At 43.8% G+C, this 20,632-nt stretch overlaps 1 protein-coding gene across 4 annotated transcripts in view; it reads right to left on the bottom strand.

Moving 5' to 3' along the window:
• Positions 1-14,342, bottom strand: part of LOC306924497 (receptor-type tyrosine-protein phosphatase U) — a 207,357-nt gene extending 193,015 nt beyond the window's left edge. For all 4 annotated transcript variants that reach the window (XM_079503017.1, XM_079503018.1, XM_079503019.1 and 1 more), the window contains exon 1: positions 13,810-14,342. In XM_079503017.1, the coding sequence (XP_079359143.1) occupies positions 13,810-13,879 (70 nt within the window). In that variant the 5' untranslated portion in view covers positions 13,880-14,342. The remainder of the gene's footprint in view (positions 1-13,809) is intronic.
• Between the last annotated feature and the right edge of the window lie 6,290 nt (positions 14,343-20,632).

Genomic DNA, 20,632 nt, shown 5'->3' with positions numbered 1-20,632 from the left:
TTCTGTGTCTGGTCCAAAGCCGGAGCCACAGACAGGCTGATCTTAAATCCTTCAGCAGGAGCGTGTGGCGCCAGGCGACTCACTGGACTGGGATAAATCCTCAGTACTGTGGTCTCTCTGCTGAATGGGCCCTCGCACCATCCCCACCCCCAACTCCCAGAGAATGCATCTCCTAACGGTTAGGACCGTTAGGAGCCAATGCACGGCCAGTGGAGCGAGCAGCCGCCTCTCTGAAAGCTAAAAACCAAATACATGCATCTGCTGCGATGACAACTCTGAGCCAGAGGGCAGCTCCCCAAACCCACCAGCACCATGACCCGATCAAAGCAACTCCTCTCCCTCACTCTCTTCCTTTGCCTGTTCAGTATCAGCCGCCATCTTTCTGTTCTATTAATGAAAGTAGGGGAAAGAATTAAGAAGTAAAAAGTAAATGTCGGGCACGGTGGCACAGTTGGTAGTGCTGTCACCTCACAGCTAGAAGGTCCTGGGTTCGATTCCCGCTCGGGGCGCTGTGGGTGCTGGCGGCGTGTTTCCTCCTCCGCGTCATCAGTGCCCATACCCGAGGCGGGGTTGGCGAAAGGGCCTTTCTGTGTGGAGTTTACATGTTCTCCCCGTGTCCCCTAGGGTAGGTACCCTCACAAAAAACATACAGTAATCCTGGTCTCTAAACTGCCTCCCCCTGGCCAGCCGGGGCGCCTGATAGAGGGGAAAGGAACTGGTTGGAATAACGTGTTCCTTCCACACGCTACGTCCAACCAGGGAAACTCCCCCCTGTCAGGTGTAAAGGAGCAACTTGGACACTCAGGCATGAAGGAAGCACGAGTTCAAGTCCGTTGCTCTCCCCATGTCCCCCATATATGGGGACTAGGTTGGCGGAGGGTGTGTAGAGCCCAGAATCACATTAGATAATTGACACAGGGGTGAAAAATGGGTTACAAAATCGTGGGCTAAAAATGATAAAGTAAAAAAAAAAAAGTAAATGTCTGGAAGAGGGCGGCTGCATGTGGCTCGGCCAGTTGGTACACACTACACAGACCATGTATTCTTTGTGAACTACAAGGACCAACTCCCATTCTTGTCTCACATGTCTCTCCTCTCCGTCCTTGGCTTCCCGTCTCTCTAGTCCAACTCTCCTTTCTAAGAAATAAAGCATATAAATACCACAAAATAAACGTGCCTGGTAAAAAAATAAAATACCTGAAAGGAACATCTGTGCCCTGGCTTTTCCTAGTATTTCCTATGTAGACTGTCTGTAGTGGATAAAGTCCAGACAAACACATTCCTGTCTGCCTGCTGTTCTGGCAGAGTTGTTTCTGAGGTGAGGTGACTGAGTTAGCCTGCCGTGCTGTGCTCTCCCTCTGATGGGATTAGCTTCAGAAGGCTTGGCTGAGGAAAAGAACCCTTCATTACTTCTCCATAAGGTCAGACCAGCGCAAATATGGCTGTGTTACATCATGCTAAAATGGGTCAGTGTCAGTGACATTTAGCCTTCTCTAATTGTGGAGGGGTTTTTACACTGATATGAGGGATAAATATCACGGTTCGTTGAAAGACAGCGCAAATAAACAGTGTCTGATGTAACGTCTGTGTTTAGATGATGCCCTCTCTCTCCCCTATAGTCTTTGTGTAAGCCTTAGTATCTCGTGCCAAACCCATACTATCCATTTCATCAACATCATATTCCTGCAGCTTCGGAGAGCCTCCGTCGACAAGGCTCCCCAAGTGTATCTGCATTTCAGCTCGTTCACTCAGCTAATGAGAACAGTAATTAAATGCTTCCACACAAAAACACATCTACAAAATAGTATGCCTGCACACTTGCGGGTGAGAGACACGTGCACGTTTTTCCAGAGGTGATGGTGTAAGCAAACACTTCTAAAATGCCTCAGGGGGGAAATTCAGTGAGATGTTATACCATGCACTAATTAGGTGGAAACAAATTACGTAAGGTGGTGCAAGACGGTATAGACGGCATGCGGAACGCAAACAAATATATCTGGCAGCAGAGATTATCAGAGGCGTAGGACCCCAATGGAAACGAGCCAAAAGGCTTTCTTGGATTCATCCTTTTAGCATACCTTGAATTGTATAACATCCACTGCTCCTAATCGTTAGGATGGGTTAAATGCAGAGGACAAAGTTTGTGCAAATTAATGTACAAAACTACCTCCTCTCTCCTTTCCCCACACATCTCTGCATCAACAGGTTTCCATTGTCAGCTGTCTCTTGGTCACATGACGCCAGTGCTAAGCAGAGTAAAAGCCATATTAAACATCATTCAGCTGCTAATGCCTTTTTTCCTGTCCCCTGTGATCAGCCTACTTCCAGTCATAATCCCAGTCTAAGCTGGTTCATAATTAGCCCAGCTGACCCAACAGACAAAGCACAAGTCACAGACCTCAGAGCAGTCGGTCCCCGGCTGAAGATCTGTGTTCTACGGAGCCCTCTAGAGACAGAGGAGCTCCTGCATCCTACAGTAGGTCTGCTCCTGATCTCTGCAGTGCTATGTATTCATCAGCAGTAGGTCATAAGTGTGACCAACAAAAGCCAAAAGAAAAGCGACATAATTCACGTTGACGCAAAGGATTAAATAAATGGTAGAATGAGTTTTGTGAACATTTAGATAGTCAGGTGGGAGTAATGGGTGGGAGCACTATATAAATGGTGGGAGCGCTATACCGGTATAAATGCTCCATTACCATTTTATGCATGCGTCCATTCAGAATGCAAGCTACACAAATGCACGTCAAACTGGGGTTTCGCAGTAAGTTATGCTGCATTCACACTGGCAGATACAAAAGATACAAAGATACACTACATGTATTTAATATAGCTTTGTATCTTTAAGTAAATGAAAACACAAACGGGGTCTGTGGCTTCAGCCTGCTGTTGTACATGAAAGAAAGACCCATCAGGGCCTTGAGCTCCTCAAATGAGACGCTGTTGGCTGTTCCGGCATCCATCGTAAGACACCCATAATGTCTCCTAGAGTGATCACCTGCTCTCCTCTCCTGCCTTCCCATCCCCTCCCCACATCCTCTTTTCCCTCCCCTCTCCTCCCTTTCAGCTGGTTGGGCGGAGCCAGGCGGTGCAGCGAGGAACAAACAAAGTCTTTCAGACTGTTTGACGAGGCGTCTCTCAGGAACGCCAGGCAGCTGAGCAATCCTGCTGTCTGTCTGTCTGTCTGTCTGTCTGTCCATCTGTCTGTCTGTCTGTCAGGCCCGTTCATAGCCATACATGTGTCTTCTCACTTCTCAGTGAGAAGGATTTGGGTTCATTTAAAAGATCAATCTGCTGAAAAGTTAAAAACACCCTTTAAGTCAAGATGTGGCGGTGATGGATGTACTGTATGCGTCTGCCGTGGGCATGAATTACTGTAATAAGCAATATAAGGCTTTGGGTTGTACAGGTACCTGTTATTGAGGTGCACAATAACAGTGCAGCATTACCAATTGCAAGATAAATGACACTGTCTTCCTTCCTGAACAGTACTGCTACTTACTTTAATGCAAGAGGCAACATTGATAGCACCTCTTCAAAAACTTTAATACAAATCAATAAATAAAGGTTGTAACTGCAGCTGGCCGGTTAGGTTAGTGAGTTGAGACAATAACCACAATGTCACTGGTTTGATATATTCTGTGTTGAATGCTGTCGAAATAAAGTCAAACTGCTACAAATAATCAAATAAAGCCTGCTTTTTATGATGCATCAATTGTGTATGAGGGACAAAAAGGATGAGTGGATGTGGTGACAATGGGGTGAAAACAGTCAAGGCACGACAGATAACACTTTGTTTTCTCATTGTGATCACTAGTGAAACGGAGACGTTTCCAAGTGAAGGGAGTATGATCAGGTGGAAGTAGAACAATAATTCTGCTCTGACACGCCTCTCTGTGTTGGAGAAATCAATAGGCACTGCCTTTGTTCCATCTCACTTCAACACCTGAATCACAACCAAGTTCCTGAGGAGCTTCCAGCTGCCAGAATCTCTTCCAAAGTACAATACCAACATTATCACACAAAAGATCCTCATGTCAAACTATAGTCACTCATTCAGGTGACATCCTATACCACCGTTTCTCAACCAGTGGTCCACGGAGCACTAGTGGTCCATGAGATAATTACAGGTGGTCCATGGAAAGAGTATTAAAAAAATACCCCAAAATTAAATTAAATATCCTCTAACATTGAGAAGAATAATTCAACTCAAAACAAATACTTTAATTATCATAATAATCATAATTCATATTCAAAAATGTCACTTCAGGAACTGCCATTACCACATTAAACGAAAACAGAGTAACATTGCAATAAAGTCTAACTTCACGATGCGATAGCTCAAACTAAAAGCACACAGTGTCCTTGACAACATCCTTGATGACAAACACACTTTAATGTCCTCCTGATGATCAGAGAAACAGACACAGTTCTCACCAGAGGGATTGTGATGGCTGGAATGTACCCACAATGCACTGCACCATGCACTCTTCAAGTTGTCACACATACAAAATGTTACAGTCTCTCTCATTCATTGTTCTGATCTGGTGTCGTACAATAATGCACAGTGGATGAAAATGCCACCATGGTCTGTGGAACATCAATCCACTGTTTTCCAATCAGCGAGTTCAAGAGCTAGTGGTTTACTGCCAGCTGGCACCTGTGCCACCCCAGCTGTCACGACATGCTCCCATAACCCACCAGCAACAGCTGTCACAGCTGACTGTCACCCCTGCATGGCGCCACGGGCCATTCTGGGCAGCCAAAGATGAGAGCAAAAACAGGATGGGGCCTAGTATAGATCCCTGCGGGACTCCGATTAAGCAGTAGAGAAGACAAGGTTCACACTTGTGAGGGGATTTTGTTTGCTAGTACAAAGAACTCGAGTGGTCAGACCAGCTCTACCACCTCCCCTAAGTGATCCATCATCACACAAAGACAACTAAAGCCTGCATCCATTACACAAGCAGGGAGGAGGAAGAGAGGACCCGAGTGACCGTTTTGACTTTCCTGTGAATGTGTCGGTTTTGAGTTTCACTGGAGGTATCTCACACAATAGACACTATAAGGGCAGCTTCACAACCAACACTCTGAACCTGGGCACATGCTGTCCACAGCGCTCCGTCACGCGCAGCTGGGATCGCCCTAAAGAAGTGTGTTTAACCCATTTTGACCTGAGATCAGATTCTCGATTTTTCAAAAATAGCAGACCTACAAGCTCGTAGCGCGCCACTCGGTGGCGCGCTATGAGCTTGTAGATCTGCTATTTTTCAATAGCTAAAGCATAACATAATGCTAACACCAAAAGGGGTTCCCGCCCAAAATGGGTTAAAATTGTGTTGATGCCGACGGAGGGAACAGAAGTGAAACCTGGCCAACAGGGCGGCTAAATATAAAGTGCACAGGAGAGCCTTTCCTCTCCTCTGGGTAGAGGAACGAGGAGCAATGCTCCACACAGCATCAGTCTTCCAGACCCACTTTCTGCAGGCTGGAGGAGCTACAGAGACTGAAACGCCTGCATCTCTGTGTTCCCTTTGTTGGATCATACAGCTCTGTGTGTGTGTGTGTGTGTGTGTGTGTGTGTGTGTGTGTGTGTGTGTGTGTGTGTGTCTGCACGTGATTGCTGTTTAGACTAAAATGCAGCAGTTTCCCATTCGTCGCCTGCAGCCCTGGCTCTCGTCTGCGGCAGGCAATGAATTTCACATCAGTTATTCAGGTATATTTTTACGTTTGCATAATAACTATAATGGTGCTGTCATTTCAGGCCTGTCCATCAATGGAAAATTTAGTGAGCTGAATATAAACACAATTTATTGCAGCAGACAGAGCACCTAGCTAGCGCACACACACAAAGCCTTCTTATGGAAATCAGACTGTCAAGCTTAGACTTTGATGCTTCTCGGCAACCTGAACTTTCGTATTACTTTCACCTATGCAACAATTTATGAACTTGAAAAATATATAAATATGGACAGCCGGGATATATTATATATACACACATATATGTGTGTGTGTGTGTGTGTGTGTGTGTGTGTGTGTGTGTGTGTGTGTGTGTGTGGGGGGGAAGTGGTAGGCGAGGTCACTGTGTGTAAATGTGTCTCTTTCGTGAAGACTACATTTAACAAACAAGCTTGATTGACATTTGTAAATAGCTCGATACAAAAACTGCTACGAGGATAAAACCAGAAAAGCACTAAGGCTTCTCTACATCAGGTATAAAGTCAAACGAAAACGTGACAACCGCATGGAAAAAGGGGCAGAAGAACGCCGAGGCAGAGGCGCGGGGGGTGCGAGGCAGAGGCGCGGGGGGTGCGAGGCAGAGGCGCGGGGGGTGCGAGGCAGAGGCGCGGGGGGTGCGAGGCAGAGGCGCGGGGGGTGCGAGGCAGAGGCGCGGGGGGTGCAGTGCTAACAGGGTCATTGCGTCTCTTTCAGGGGACTGGTGGGAGTCACAGCGGCCATGCAGAGTCATAACAGCAGCCAAGGACCCTGTTAGCAGCAATGACAGGACTCAATCACTCACAACTACAGGAGAGGCCCCTGCAGGAGCCTTGTGCACCGTGAGATCATTATTCCTGTACTTACTCCTCATAAACAAGGATCAGTAATCACACACACACACACACACACACACACACACACACACACACACACACACACACACACACACACACACACACACACACACACACACACACACACACACACACACACACACACACACACACACACACACACACACACACACACACACACACACACACACACACACACACACACACACACACAATTGCTGACCAGATAGTGCAGCAACAACGTAAACCCGATTCCCTCTGGAGACCTGAGTTGCAATGTTGTTCCCGCTCTCTGAACCTCAGTGTCCTCTCTCTCTAGTCTACTGTTCTGTCTCTCTGAACCTCAGTGTCCTCTCTCTCTAGTCTACTGTTCTGTCTCTCTGAACCTCAGTGTCCTCTCTCTCTAGTCTACTGTTCTGTCCTCTCTCTCTAGTCTACTGTTCTGTCCTAATAAAGAACCTCTGAACCTCAGTGTCCTCTCTCTCTAGTCTACTGTTCTGTCCTAATAAAGTAAAAAACTGCTCCGGTGAATGTCAACGTGCTTATTCCCTACTTTGAATAATATTTCACTTAACTCTTTTCTAAGCAGGAGAATTAGTTATCTGATTCCCCACTTGTTGAACCATTCTAAGCAGGAACATTTGTTATCTGACTCCCCACGTGTTGGACCAATGGCAGGTCTTGATTCCTGACCCCTCGATAAAACACTTATAATGAAAGAGACCACGATAATGTGTGTCACATATAATTATCTCCCCTGGTCTGCCCAGCCCCCTCCCTCAGAATGGTTCCTTTCAGAGCTCTTTGTTAGCCTGTACAGAATCAGCCAGTGGACTCTGATATGATCAAAGACAGAGGGCCGACCTAAATGGCAGAGAAGACTCACAGATGAAACCTGTGCGCACGCACGCACGCACGCACGCACGCACGCACGCACGCACGCACGCACGCACGCACGCACGCACGCACGCACGCACACGCACCTTTCTGAAGAGCAAGTTGACCAGTCCCATCTCAAAATCCCTATACACTAAATCCCTATACAAATCCCTAGACGCCTACACATATTTAGCATCCCATGGTTTTGATAGAAAAGATGTGTATACACGTCCTTACCAAAAATTGTGTTAACATCTTGTAAAGTCACTATAGCAGGTTGTAATTTAAACATACGAGATTCAGAGTTGGAGACCTGAGAGAGAAATAACTCAAATTAAATTAGAATTGGAAAACATATCTCTGCATTAATTCTCGGGACCGATTGAAGTGTACTCGCGCGGATACGGATCGATGCAATGTGACAGCGTTGAATGAAGTGTATTCGGGTGCGGAAGAATAAAGGCCAAATGTGACAAATCACACCCGTGTGAAGTGAGTGGTGCAACTCTGTGTGGGGGTCCCCAGGGGGTCCCCGGAAGTTCCAGACCCACAGGACCACGACCCGAGTGCCGGCCCGTTTCGCCCCACGTCCGAAACGGTAGAGAAATGAGAGTTACCATGTGGGGGTGTCAGGGGACCCCGGGGAGTCCTCGGGGGGGTCTCCGGAACATCCAGACCCCCAGGAACGCGCCCAGGGGGGCGGGCCGAATCCGGCAAGCCGCCCCACGTCCGAAACGGTTGAGAAATGACAGAGTTATCGTGTGGGGGTCCCTCTACTGTACTGTACTGGCACACCCGAAATCATCATATATACAGTTAATATGTGCGTGTGCGTTTGTGTGTGTGTGTGTTTTAGGTTGCGCACAGGTGGTGAAAAACCGCCATGCTGTTTTCGTGCTCAGACCCACCCAGCCACCCACCCACATAACTAAGCGGGGACCAGGCAATCAAAACAGTTTGAATCTCCTCTAAGAAAATGTATTCTTCTCAGTTGCAATTTCTTGAGCTGCAAACCAAATGGAGATGTTCCACAGGAAAATAAAACTGGACAGACACAGTGGCCACAGACGTGCCCATTATAATGAGGAGCACAGATCATCAGGCTTGGCGTCCGACAGAATTCCTTAAACACACAGATGGATGTGTGTCATTTTCCAAGCTTGTGACATGTCTCAGCCAGCCAGGGAGGGGGGGGGGGGGGGGGGGGGGGGTGCTGGCTCTTCTCCACGTAGGCCCACATTACCATAGATCAGAGTGAGTGGAGAAAGTGAGGAGACAGACCACAGAGCAGGGAGCACTCCTCTCATAAGCTCCATGCTTAATCACACAAACGCAGGGTAGGAGAATGGACGGCGCCCACGAGCAAAGAAAAGTCCCGCCGTGACCTCGGCTGGAAACAAAACGTCCAGGCGATCCGTCTGGCTGAGTCGCTTTCTCTTTCTTCTCTCCCGGGTCCTCTTTCCCTCTGCGATCTTCCTCCATCCACAGTATTTCTCCTGTTTTCCATATTCTACCCAGGATCCCATCCCACATGTGAGTATTCAGGCCACAACCCCTCCTCATAACCGCAGCATAAATGTAAACTCCTCTGTGGCTTTGCGGCCGTCCACGGCCCACCAACAGCATTTAAACCTTAATTTTACATTTCACCATCATTTGCAAACGTGTCTCTGACGATTAAATATCTGGAATGCCTTCTTTCACCCACTCAGTTGAGCACTAATACAGTCAACACAAACAGTGCTAATGGAGTCTAGCCCTGTAACACCCAACGTGGCAATAATACAACATATTTTAATTAATTCATCAATTAATTAATTTTTTTCCTGTTCTTTTTTCACCTAAACATCATCATTGATGTTCATTGCAATGTCATTGGTCATGATATTTGCATATAAATATCCCCCCCAGAGGCTGAAATTCACACACATTAAAAATCTCTGGACTCTGGATTTTGAACCTATGACCTTTGACCCTGATAAAAGTAAGTAAAATAACTGTAATATATGTTTTTTTGTGATCATTAGAATGTCTAGAACATGTTTTATTTGTTATTGTGAAAGATATCCCCCAAATGTAAATTATTATTTATTATTATTATTTTAATAATGCATAAAGTAGTAGTAGGGTTGGAATATATCCGGGTGTTACAGGACTAGACAAGAACAAATGCATTGACTGCAAATAGGAGTGGACATTAATAATGTATTGTACAATCAGACTCTCAAATGAAACATTTGTTTGATGGCTACTCACATAGACACCCACTTAAATGGGTTCAAAAGGATTGTTTTAAACTAACTGCTTTCGATTATGATAACAATAGTTTGTGGGGTTTTTTTTTTTTTTTATCAAAAGTAACATAATTTGTCATGCTGCATTCTTCTTTTGATCTCCTGTGTTTCCGCCACTGGCTCTGTGCATGAATTAATGCATGATCCATGCATCTAAATGCTCTATACAAGCATTAATAGCTTTTACTGGGATATGGTTTCTTACATTTAAATGGAACTGGGAAATGAGATAGCCTTTGTGACACAGAAGGACAATTGGTCCATATCATAACTCGCTGACAACAGCATTCCACGGTAAGAGGCTAAGTGCGAGCAGCCGAGGACAGATGGTCAGCGACTATTCATCCTGTTCCTCTCAGACACAACAGGGCAGTGGAAGTTAAACCATGAAATATCACACAGAGATAGCAGATAGCCCACCCCAGGAAACAGTGGTCTTTCATGTCCTTGACACTTCAATGCTCGCTGCACAAATGGGATACTACCCCCCCACCCCATCAACCACACCGTGAGGTCACATCCAGGCAGTCAGCCGCACCACATATTTCATTTCCTCCATCAACTTTTATTTCCACAGAGCCAACAGGTCACCGCCAAGGCTGAAGCACATGAAACATAATCAGGAAAATATGGATTTGATGTGCAGAACTTGGGTACAGAAATGTCCCAGCTAGGCAGCTACCACCGTAGAGACACTGGGGTTCGAATCCTCCACGTCTCCTTGCCAAGGCCCAACGGGTGGGAAGCTAGCAGGCAAGGGTATTGAAAGGGTGACTGCACTAGCAACTACAAATGTCACAGGAAGCAGAACTGGGAGGAATAGTGTGGTTCCTGAATCCTAGTCTACACGTTACGTGTTACGTCCTCCTGGTGTCAGTCAGGTGAAAAGAAGAATCTGGTGACTTCACTACTCTACACCCTCCCCAAGATCAACCAGTAAGGGTCAGCTGTGACAAGGATTATACACATGGGAGGGAATTGGCATAATTAATTTGGGGGAAAACGGGGGACCATACATTGCAATGGATTAGGGCCAAAATACATTTCTGATCTTGTACTACTTGTACTGAGCCAACCAGAGCTCTCAGGTCATGTGGGACAGACAGGTCTACTTTCTGTCCCCAGCTTCAGAACTAGCGAAGAAGCAGAGTTCAGTTTTTATGCACCACATATCTGGAAAATTGCAGGTCTGCTACAACTCTCTGTTCTTTTAAATCAAAGATATTAAACAACCTTTCTGTTTGCACTTTGCAGCTGCCTTTTACTGAGCTTTTTAAAGCATTTCTCCTGTACTGTACTGTACTGCACTTATATTCATATTCTGGACTTTATTTGTTGCACCCTCTTCATTTTGTGCTGCGACTTGTTTTAATGTTTTATGTAAAGCACTTTGAATTGCCTTGTTGCTGAAATGTGCTTGCCTTCTTGCTATAAGTGATGTAAGCAGTGAGACACATGTAGAATCATGACATCACCAGAGCAGAGTACAGAGGAACCGCCACACTGAACAGAACAGGAACCACACACCAGCAAACAACTATTATTGGCTAATGGAAATGTAATAGGACAGACAGTGCAGATCGCAACACCCCAGTTAACAAACAAAATAGGCAACAGCATGTCAATTTATGTTGACGGTACCTGACAGATATGTGGTGAAGCGTTTCCGTGCCAATAAGCTCTTTTAATTACCTGTGTTCAATTGAATCCTTTCTACGTTTCAGTCCAATCCTCTTAATGATCTGCTTGGCTCACCTCTTGACAATACACTCACAGCTCCAATGACTTTGTTGTGTTTTTCACAATGTGTTGATGCATCACTGAACACTGAGTAAGCCTGTAGATGAGTACTAACAGCAAGAGATGCATGTGGAGATTTATAAACAAGAACGATTAAATACTGACACACATCAGCCTGGCCTTTGCTGCAGTATGATAAATGCTGCTTGTTATCAAATGCATGAGAGTTATAAATTACTGTACAGTATCATTGCCACAGTGTTATAAAATATTACAACAACTTTCACATTTACTGCCTTGGGACATACTCCATACAACAGCAGAGAGGTTTTTCTATTGGAAGTAGGCTGTACTTTTGATTCAAGTTTAGAAGAAGCTTTCCTTACTAAACAAGTAAAATATCAACCACATTAGTACAAGCCATTATACAACTTAGGCTATACTGTACACTGTACGTGTCAGGCTGTCAGCTCATTGTTTTATTATATTTGGCAGCTTGGGCCATGACCACAGGCTAGTGGTCAGAAGCTTGAGGATTATGGGGTTGTCCAAGTGTAAAGCAAAGCAGCTTGCAAAATACTGTTCAATCTCCTCCATTATAGGCAGTCGGTCTATTTGGAGGAGAAGGTGCTTTTTGTACCCATGATTTTTTCTTCTCCAATATGACTGACCAATGTTGGCTGTGAATAGGTTCATGTGCATGTGTTGCCTTATGTATCCAGTACATTTAGGGCTTGTTTGGACTCAAGCACACACTGAGACATGTGCCGAGTGTGTGGGATATCAGAAGCAACTGAAAAATACTTGTGCCCTTGATAATGTATTTTATAAATGTGGACTCTCAAATAAAGAAATTGTGTGTGTGTGTGTGTGTGTGTGTGTGTGTGTGTGTGTGTGTGTGTGTGTGTGTGTGTGTGTGTGTGTGTGTGTGTGTGTGTGTGTGTGTGTGTGTGTGTGTGTGTGTGTGTGTGTGTGTGAAACCGAGAGCCAAATACTGAATCACAAGGATTATCAACTAAATCTAGCTCAACGACACAGTGAAGACACATTATGCCTCTAAAAACAAAACCAATCTATTCCTGCTAAAGTCATCAGGGGTTAGGCCTACATGATATCTATGACACCTTTGGGAAATAGCTCAGTAAATATATATGTTCTAATTAAATCAATAATCAGTACAATCATTTTCTTGTTGGAAAGAAACTGAACTGAGCAGCAAAATGAGCAAGATATAAGCATCAAATCAAAATGTTGTCAACATAATATTTTACAAAAAAATGCCTAAAAGCAAATTGAAAGGTGGCCATATTCAATAGAATACCATGTCTGTTTTATACAGTTTTATCATGGGCACTCACCACTCACTGTACTCTCTCTACCCCCCCCCCCCTCTCCATCTCTCTCCATCTCTCTCCCTCTCAGCTTTCATTTCAAATTACAATTATAACTCATGAGACAAATCAATGAGACACAGGCATGCACCATAAAGAAAGAATGTTAATGATTCTATATTAATTCAAGTATATCTTCCACATCCTGCCCAAATCATCATGACTTTCCATTCAACTACTGTATATATACCTGACTTGTATATGGAAATATTATTTTTATATTTGGCCACATTATGTCTAGAAATATTAGACCTGATCGAGGCGCTCTCTCTCTCTCTCTCGAATATGAGAAGAAAATCCTGGTGCTTCGGACAGAATGCCTTTCTGCACAGCCGAGCCACGCTTATAAGTTCAATATTAAACACGCGATCCCAGTTCTCAAACATGATCTTAATTAGTGAACATACAAAATAGCCTATAGGTCTTTATCAATTTACAGTCATGGGGAGATCATATTATGCAGTTTTTCCTCATGTTTCCAATTAGGACTGGTCTGGACTGTCCACGGATATTGATTCGGGGATTAATTAATAGAGTGAAAAGTCAAATGGACGCTCCTTTCAGGGCGGGTTCACTATGAATGAAGCAGTTCATTTCTCTTTAAACAGGGCGGTTGAGCAACTTGAGGAAGAACTATAAAACGATGTGCAGTACCTCAGAGGAGTGGTGGAAGCTTAATATTAATACATAATACATACATGCAGGAAGAATATCTAAATAATATTACTGGACAATATTTGATTAAAGTTATTGTGGCCATGTGAATGTCACACACTATCCCAGTCTCCCATTATTCAACTGGAGTCATTCAAACAAAGTTACAATCCCCGTGACGCACAAAAAGAAAAAGAAAAGAACGCAAACTGCCTCTAATCAAGGCGCACAACTTCCCAGCTGCGCTCGTCATGGAGATAAACAGAGAAATGTTCTTACCTGTTGGTCCCTCGATCCCATCAGCGTAGATCTGAACGGTTAAAATCAACAGAAAGGCGCAGGTGTTCATTGTGCTGCTGTTGTTGTAATCCACGTTAAACGAGCAGAACAAATCATTTTCATAGACTCCCTCCAACGGCAAGGTATGACGCCGCGCACAAGTTACAGTCTAAAAAGTCCAGCGTGGTCCATGATATTCCTCCACATGTCTCACTGAATGTAGTTTGAGACAGAAACACTTTAAAGACACTATAGTACTGTATAGAGACAATGTAGAGAGACAGACAGAGCAGCGCTGCTCTGCTGCTGACTGACGTCAATGTAAACACTTCAGAGGAATTCTTTCCCGAGCTTTACTTTCCTTTCCCAACGGCACAGAGACACAATGTGAGACGGGCGCCCCCAAGTGGCCGTGACCAGAACAACAACGCTGACGTAGGTCAAAACCATATAGTCAAAACATAGTTTTGTAGACAATGTATTAGTCATTCTGCAATTAAATATGGAATATAAATCGGAATAAAGTGCAAGCTGAGCTGTGTTACATTGCAACTTAGAAGGAAGACTATCTTACTAGCTTCTCTCTCAGACTCCAGTGCAGCCCTAAGCACGCAGTCAAACTGCATAGTGGCTCAGCATGTACACAGGTTAGAGGTAGCAGCAGGAGTAGCCTATCAGTTCCACTGAAGAAAGAGGCATATCCAGACACACTCCAGTTCACATCCTCTATTACTGCATGCAAGGTAATCTCTTTAGTGTTCCACAGAGCTGGCACCCATCTATCTATCTGTCCATCAATAGAAGCAGCTTGGATCAGCTGTAGGCTACAATCTCCATGTCCTTGACACCCCCCCCCCCCCCCCAGCCTTTTTTTTTTCTTTATCTATTTTCCTATACGTTTTACCCCCTTTTTTCCTCCCAATTTAGTCATTATGCAATTTAATTTCTCCCCACTGTTGTTGCACACAACTGCTCACATGCCCATGAGGAGTGTGTCTGTTGGGGACAGAGTGTGTAACCGTGTCTGGCTGTCGATGACATCCACAGCGTGTCTTATTTACCAGGTTCCCCATGTTGACTTTGTGACAGCAACATGGATAACAACATTATGGTTATTTTGTCATGAATTGCTGGATACTAATCCATCACGTAGGCTGCTGTGAGGTGTCCTGTCATATTTGTCATGGCATGGAATGGGCCTATAGAGAGACTCATGATTCATGTTGAGACATGGTACTAAAGTGCTGCTGAGGTTGCTGCTGCTGCAGCATCTCTAACAGGGTGAGTCAAGGTAGTGTTGGGACATAGCTGGGCTGACATTAACAGCCATGGCTCCAGAAAGCACAATTGGATCAAGGTACCATTATGCAGACTGCACATCATTCATGTTGCTGTCCCACATGAACATTAAAGGTGCTGGATTCGATTAAAGTGGGAAGAAACAGACACAAGGTGCTGCAGGGAGACGCCCAATGCCTCCAACTGCAGCTTGCTTCCCAGTCCCTAATGTTGTTAGCTGACAATGACACATGATGAACCATGGATTATCCTGCAAATTATTGCATTTTGACCAAAGGAGCAAAGTGTCTGTCAGACTAGCACCTGTAATCACACCTGTTTGATGCATAAGACACATTTTGTGGGTGATAGTTGGGGGGCACACACTGGCAATTGATTTAATCTCGGTGTAATTTTATCTGAACTGATTCAACTGTGTGCTGCTATAGGTTACTTTGCTGGAAAGTTGACAAAACAAAAACCCTGCACAAGGCACGGGTGACGTCACGTGGTGACTGTCATGACTGGCTAATGGAAGATACTGTCCTCAATGGCGCTATGACATAGAGAAATATGTAATTATAGAAGTAAAGTGTAATCAAGGTGCATTAACAACATGAACCCTTAGCTTGCTAATGAGGATCCTGACTGATAATCATCTAAATTATAAGCTGTACCACAAATTGCCATTTACAATATTAGAACTGGACAATTTCATCCTGAAGTCAGCTTTTGTACTATTTGTACTTTTGACTATATTTTGGAAATTCTCACTGATACATACAGTAGGCTACATGCAGCTGTCTATCGGCTGCTTGTGTTCTCCTGCTGCTGCTGCTGCTGCTTTGCCTATTGGTCATACAAAAGTGTGAAAGCTACATTTGTTGAGTTTTTTGCCTGATGATGTGTGCTTGCTACCAATGCTAACGCTTTTTGTGGGACCAAGCCCGAAGTGACTTCTTGGTCCCTTATTGTATTTGTCTGTTTTTTTTCTCCTTCCGCCAAAAACAGCAGTTCTAGCTTAACCATGCAGTCGGTTATCGCAAAACTTGGCAATATGGTAGAGGGCTGTGCCAAACAGTGAGGATACGGAGCCCATGACCATTGGCCAAAGGGTGGCACTATAGCACTCAATTGAAAATGCAATCTTTGAACACGCATAGAAACCATCAGCAATACAACTTTGATACGTCTCCTCATGCCGAACAACTTTCGTGTTCTGACTTTTGACCTCTGACCTTTAGATCAGAAGATCACCCACTATTTTGAATTATAAATAATTTCTTCTGTCGGCACTCCAGGCCAAACCGTCGCTTAGACACAAAGCCCACAACCATGGTTGTGGTGCTACAGCGATCAATTGAAAATGCTAAATTTGAACATGCATATCTCATGAACCGTTTGACCGCGACCAATAAATACACATACAGTACACATACACATTCAATACACATATGCGTCTCCTCACAAGAAACAAATGTGGTATGGGGACCTATATGACCTGACTTTTAGATCTCCCACCATTTCGAATGATTTGAAAAACAGTTAAAATCTCTCTCCTCCAGGGATCTTTGATCAAAATGCACGAACATTTCCACACGTGAACTTTGGACCTAAACGGACAAAAATCGGGAGTACATTTTTTAAATGAAAAAATTAAGGTTTTATGAGCCAATGAAAATTGCACTTTTATGAAAATTCTTCTTCTGTCCCTAATACATATGCAGCATCACATTACGTTTATGAAACTTTACAGTATGCAGGATAATGAAACCAGTCTTACTCCAATTGGCCAAAGGGGGGCACTATAGCAATTAATTATATAGCAATTGTCACTTTGACCAGTAAGCTCCGCCCTCAAATTTTCCGCCATTTTGAGCAGTTTGAAAAATGCTTAAACCTGATTGTTCTTCACACAATGGCATTCTCTGAAATCCCAGTAGTATTTAAATGGGAGTGTTGGAAATAATATTTTACTCTAACTTTGAAATATTTATTTTAGCCCTTTGTCAGGATATCATTGTAAATAAAATAAATCTTGGTAATTGGTGCATTTGTAGCTTTACAATGTTCATTACATTCATCCATTCACATTACCAATGGCAGAGGAAACCATGCAAGGCACCAACCTGCTCATCGGGAACAGTTAGAGGTTCAGTGTTTTGCTCAAGGACACTTACTCACAGTAACAGAGGAGGAGGGGGAGGGGCGGGGTCGAACTGGGAACCTTTCGATTCCCACTGAGCCTGGCTCTTAATGACGTGCCTGGTTAAATAAAGGTTAAATAAAAATAAAAAACTTTGGAGGACTTTAAAAGTTGTCTTTGTCAAAGTCAATTAATGGCTACATGCAGAATCCCAGAGGCGATAGTATTTTTATTTATTTTTGTACCCTAGCTACCTGGTAGGTCGGTTGAAAAATATCTGTTTCATTGATGACCTGGATATAAAAGCAGATAAAACATTTCACGATTAAACCAAGTACACAACACAGTTCTGTTGTGTGGTTTTTTTCAGCAAATAATAGCAATAACAAAGAAATAACTAATAATAGCAACAATAATAAGTATAAGGTAAACTAAATAGTAATGTACATTAGTCATAGTGTGTGTTCACATTGATCAAAATAAAATTATACAAAATAAAATAAACCAGTAGACCAACTCCACAACAGAAAACATTGCCCACACTATCTATATATACAAGTGAGAAGTTGTACCCAACCCAGGAAAAGGGACCCAAAGTCACACACTGCATACATCACTGACACGTCACTGACACACTGCAACACACTACACTCACACGGCAGTCACGTCACACACTTACCCTCCGCGTCGTTCGGCCGCTATCTCCTCATATCGCGCCGAACGCCGCCCCTCAACACCAACCGCGGAACATCACTCATTGCACTGACACCAACGTTGCCTCCCTTCCACACCCACGCCGGCATTGTATCTCTTCACAACAAACAATATCTCCCCAAGCACCCACACCCCCGCACGCACACACTCACATGTTGCCAGGTCTATGAAAACAAGCCCAGAAAAAATGCCATTCAACACGCTACTTACAACTCGCTTACAATTTGCGGACCTGGCAACACTGCATCCCGTGATTCCCCTCTTTTCATTGGCTGCACCGCCAACATTGTTGCCACGTAGCGGTTGCCACGTCTATGTAAACAACACCGCAAACCCTGACTTCCTACAGCCTACAGCCTATACTTACACACACTACCACTCGCTTACAATACGTGGACCTGGCAACACTACATCACCCCTTCCCAATGGCTCACAACCCCACCACGTGACCCAGTGCCGGCCGGTCCATAGGGGGCGCTGGTGCGCCGCACCACCATGCACAACCCCTGAATAAAACGTGAATAAGAATGACGGAGAAACGAAATCTGCAGCCTGTAATTTATTTAAAATTAGCAATCCAGAAACGTCAATATTATATCATATAAGGAACCACTAACCAAAGGCAGTGATTCAAAGTTGTATTATGCTGCCACGTTGTATTATGCTGCCATGAAATGTCACATGTTGTTTACGTTGTGTGACGTTTCTGATTGGTTACTGAGTGTCACATGTTGCTGCGCGTTCATCTGGACTGGAGCCCTTGACTCTCAGCACTGAAGAGTAATGCATTGCTATGCGGTCCACATGTCTTCAATACAAACGATAGAAAGCCACTGGGTCGAAAAATGTGTGCGATCAATGTTATTCACACCACAAACCACTTGGGGGCAGCATAAACATCACAACACAGTTTGACATATAGTTTAACACACAGTCAACACAGACGCTAGAAAAACATGAATGATGAGCCACATGGAGCCAGGTAAAGATAATAATTAATTTTCATAATGGAACAACAACACAATGAAAAAATAGCCTCAATCTACATGGAAAATGCAGTGAAATTAGCCATGTTTGGCAATGCCATCTTTAATTTGTATTTTTAAAAGCCTTCCATTGAATGTGATGATACCTATAGTGCATGTTTTCTTGATATTTTCATAGCGCCCTCTCTAGGACAAAAGTCACCAGCCGCCACTGACGTGACCCACGTGTTTTTCGTGATACCTTTCACACTTCCGGAAACACTACCGGAAGTTACACAGTACACACACACACACGCGTGCACACACACACACACGCGTGCGCACACACACAGTGTACAGCCTGCCGGAAACCAAACGTAGAAGAAGAACAACAACACAGGTTCTACACTGATTCTAACTTGGACGGAGAGCACCGCGATTACATACACAGTTACAATAATGCAAACACGACTGTGTCGACACCTGACGTCGTACAATCAGGACGAACCGAGGCGCATATATGGATACGAACAACAACACTACACGCGCGCGCGCGCACGCGCTGCAGCACAAAACAGCTACATACAACGCGTGTCACTGTGGACTTCTGTATCTGTGGACTTCTGTATCGCAACGCGGGGCAACGCAACTCTGGGATGAGCGGGCCGAAGGCCCGCGAAATTCTAGTAGTATACATGATAAAAGGTACATAAGATTGTTGTAGAGCATCATTATTACTCTTAACCCTAGAACACTAAACACGATTAATTCTATTGTTGTAATTTTCATGTTGCTGATGTCTGAGGTGGATAGATCTTTCAGTACCTTCATGATGCTCAGTGACATCATAGAAGGTAGGTTTGTTTCCCTGCCCACATCCCTGTTTTTTTCTAAAGGCAGGTGTTCGATTTTTTTTTTCACTGGACCATTCTCACATGTCTTAGGAATGAGTGGACCAAAGGAGAAGTTCCCGACTTAATTTCTCTTTTTTTTTTTGAATATTTTAAAAATAATATGCACGCTTTTCACTGATTTTGCCCCCCCAAGATAGTCCCCTCCCCCCCATGAAATCTATATATTTTTTTGTGAAAAGTCATGATGAAATATTAAAGAAGAGTACCTCAAGGTGCCATGTATTTCTGTACTTCAATATATTTTGATGAGAAATATGTTTTATTTTTTTACATTGGGTAAAATATACCCGTGTTTAGTGGTGTAACAAAAATATGTTTAGTGTTCTAGGGTTAAGAAGGTTGGTATTTCAATAGGAAGTACAGTACTATATTATGACACATTTCAACCTTTAAAGACAGAGACGATAAAAGTCCATGTCTGTAGACTCTAGGATAGAAATTATAATCAAGAGGAAAGGCATCGATTTTGTTGCCAGGCAATCAATGCTTGCCATGGAACAAGACAACAAATTATAGCTTATTGTATTAGGTCCAATTAGGCTACATTGAAGATATTGAATTTTGTTTTATGTGTATGATAACAACATGTTATGTTATTGTAGGAGTTGCAACAGCAGTCATTGGATGTGGTACCAAGAAATGACCAAATTAACAGTGGTTCCACATGACCAGATTATAGTTGAACTGTTGAAGTTTAATAAGAACCAACACACTGTTTGATAATCATAAAATATACACTCATGTATGGTAAAGGTGATGATATTAACATTGAAATAGCATCTGAAAATATTTCCAGGCGACCTCTC

This window comes from Electrona antarctica, assembly GCF_951216825.1.
Source record: "Electrona antarctica genome assembly, chromosome: 6".
Classification (NCBI taxonomy): domain Eukaryota; kingdom Metazoa; phylum Chordata; class Actinopteri; order Myctophiformes; family Myctophidae; genus Electrona; species Electrona antarctica.
The sequence above is the reverse complement of the archived record's forward strand: the minus strand, read 5'-3'. Positions and strand labels throughout refer to the sequence as shown.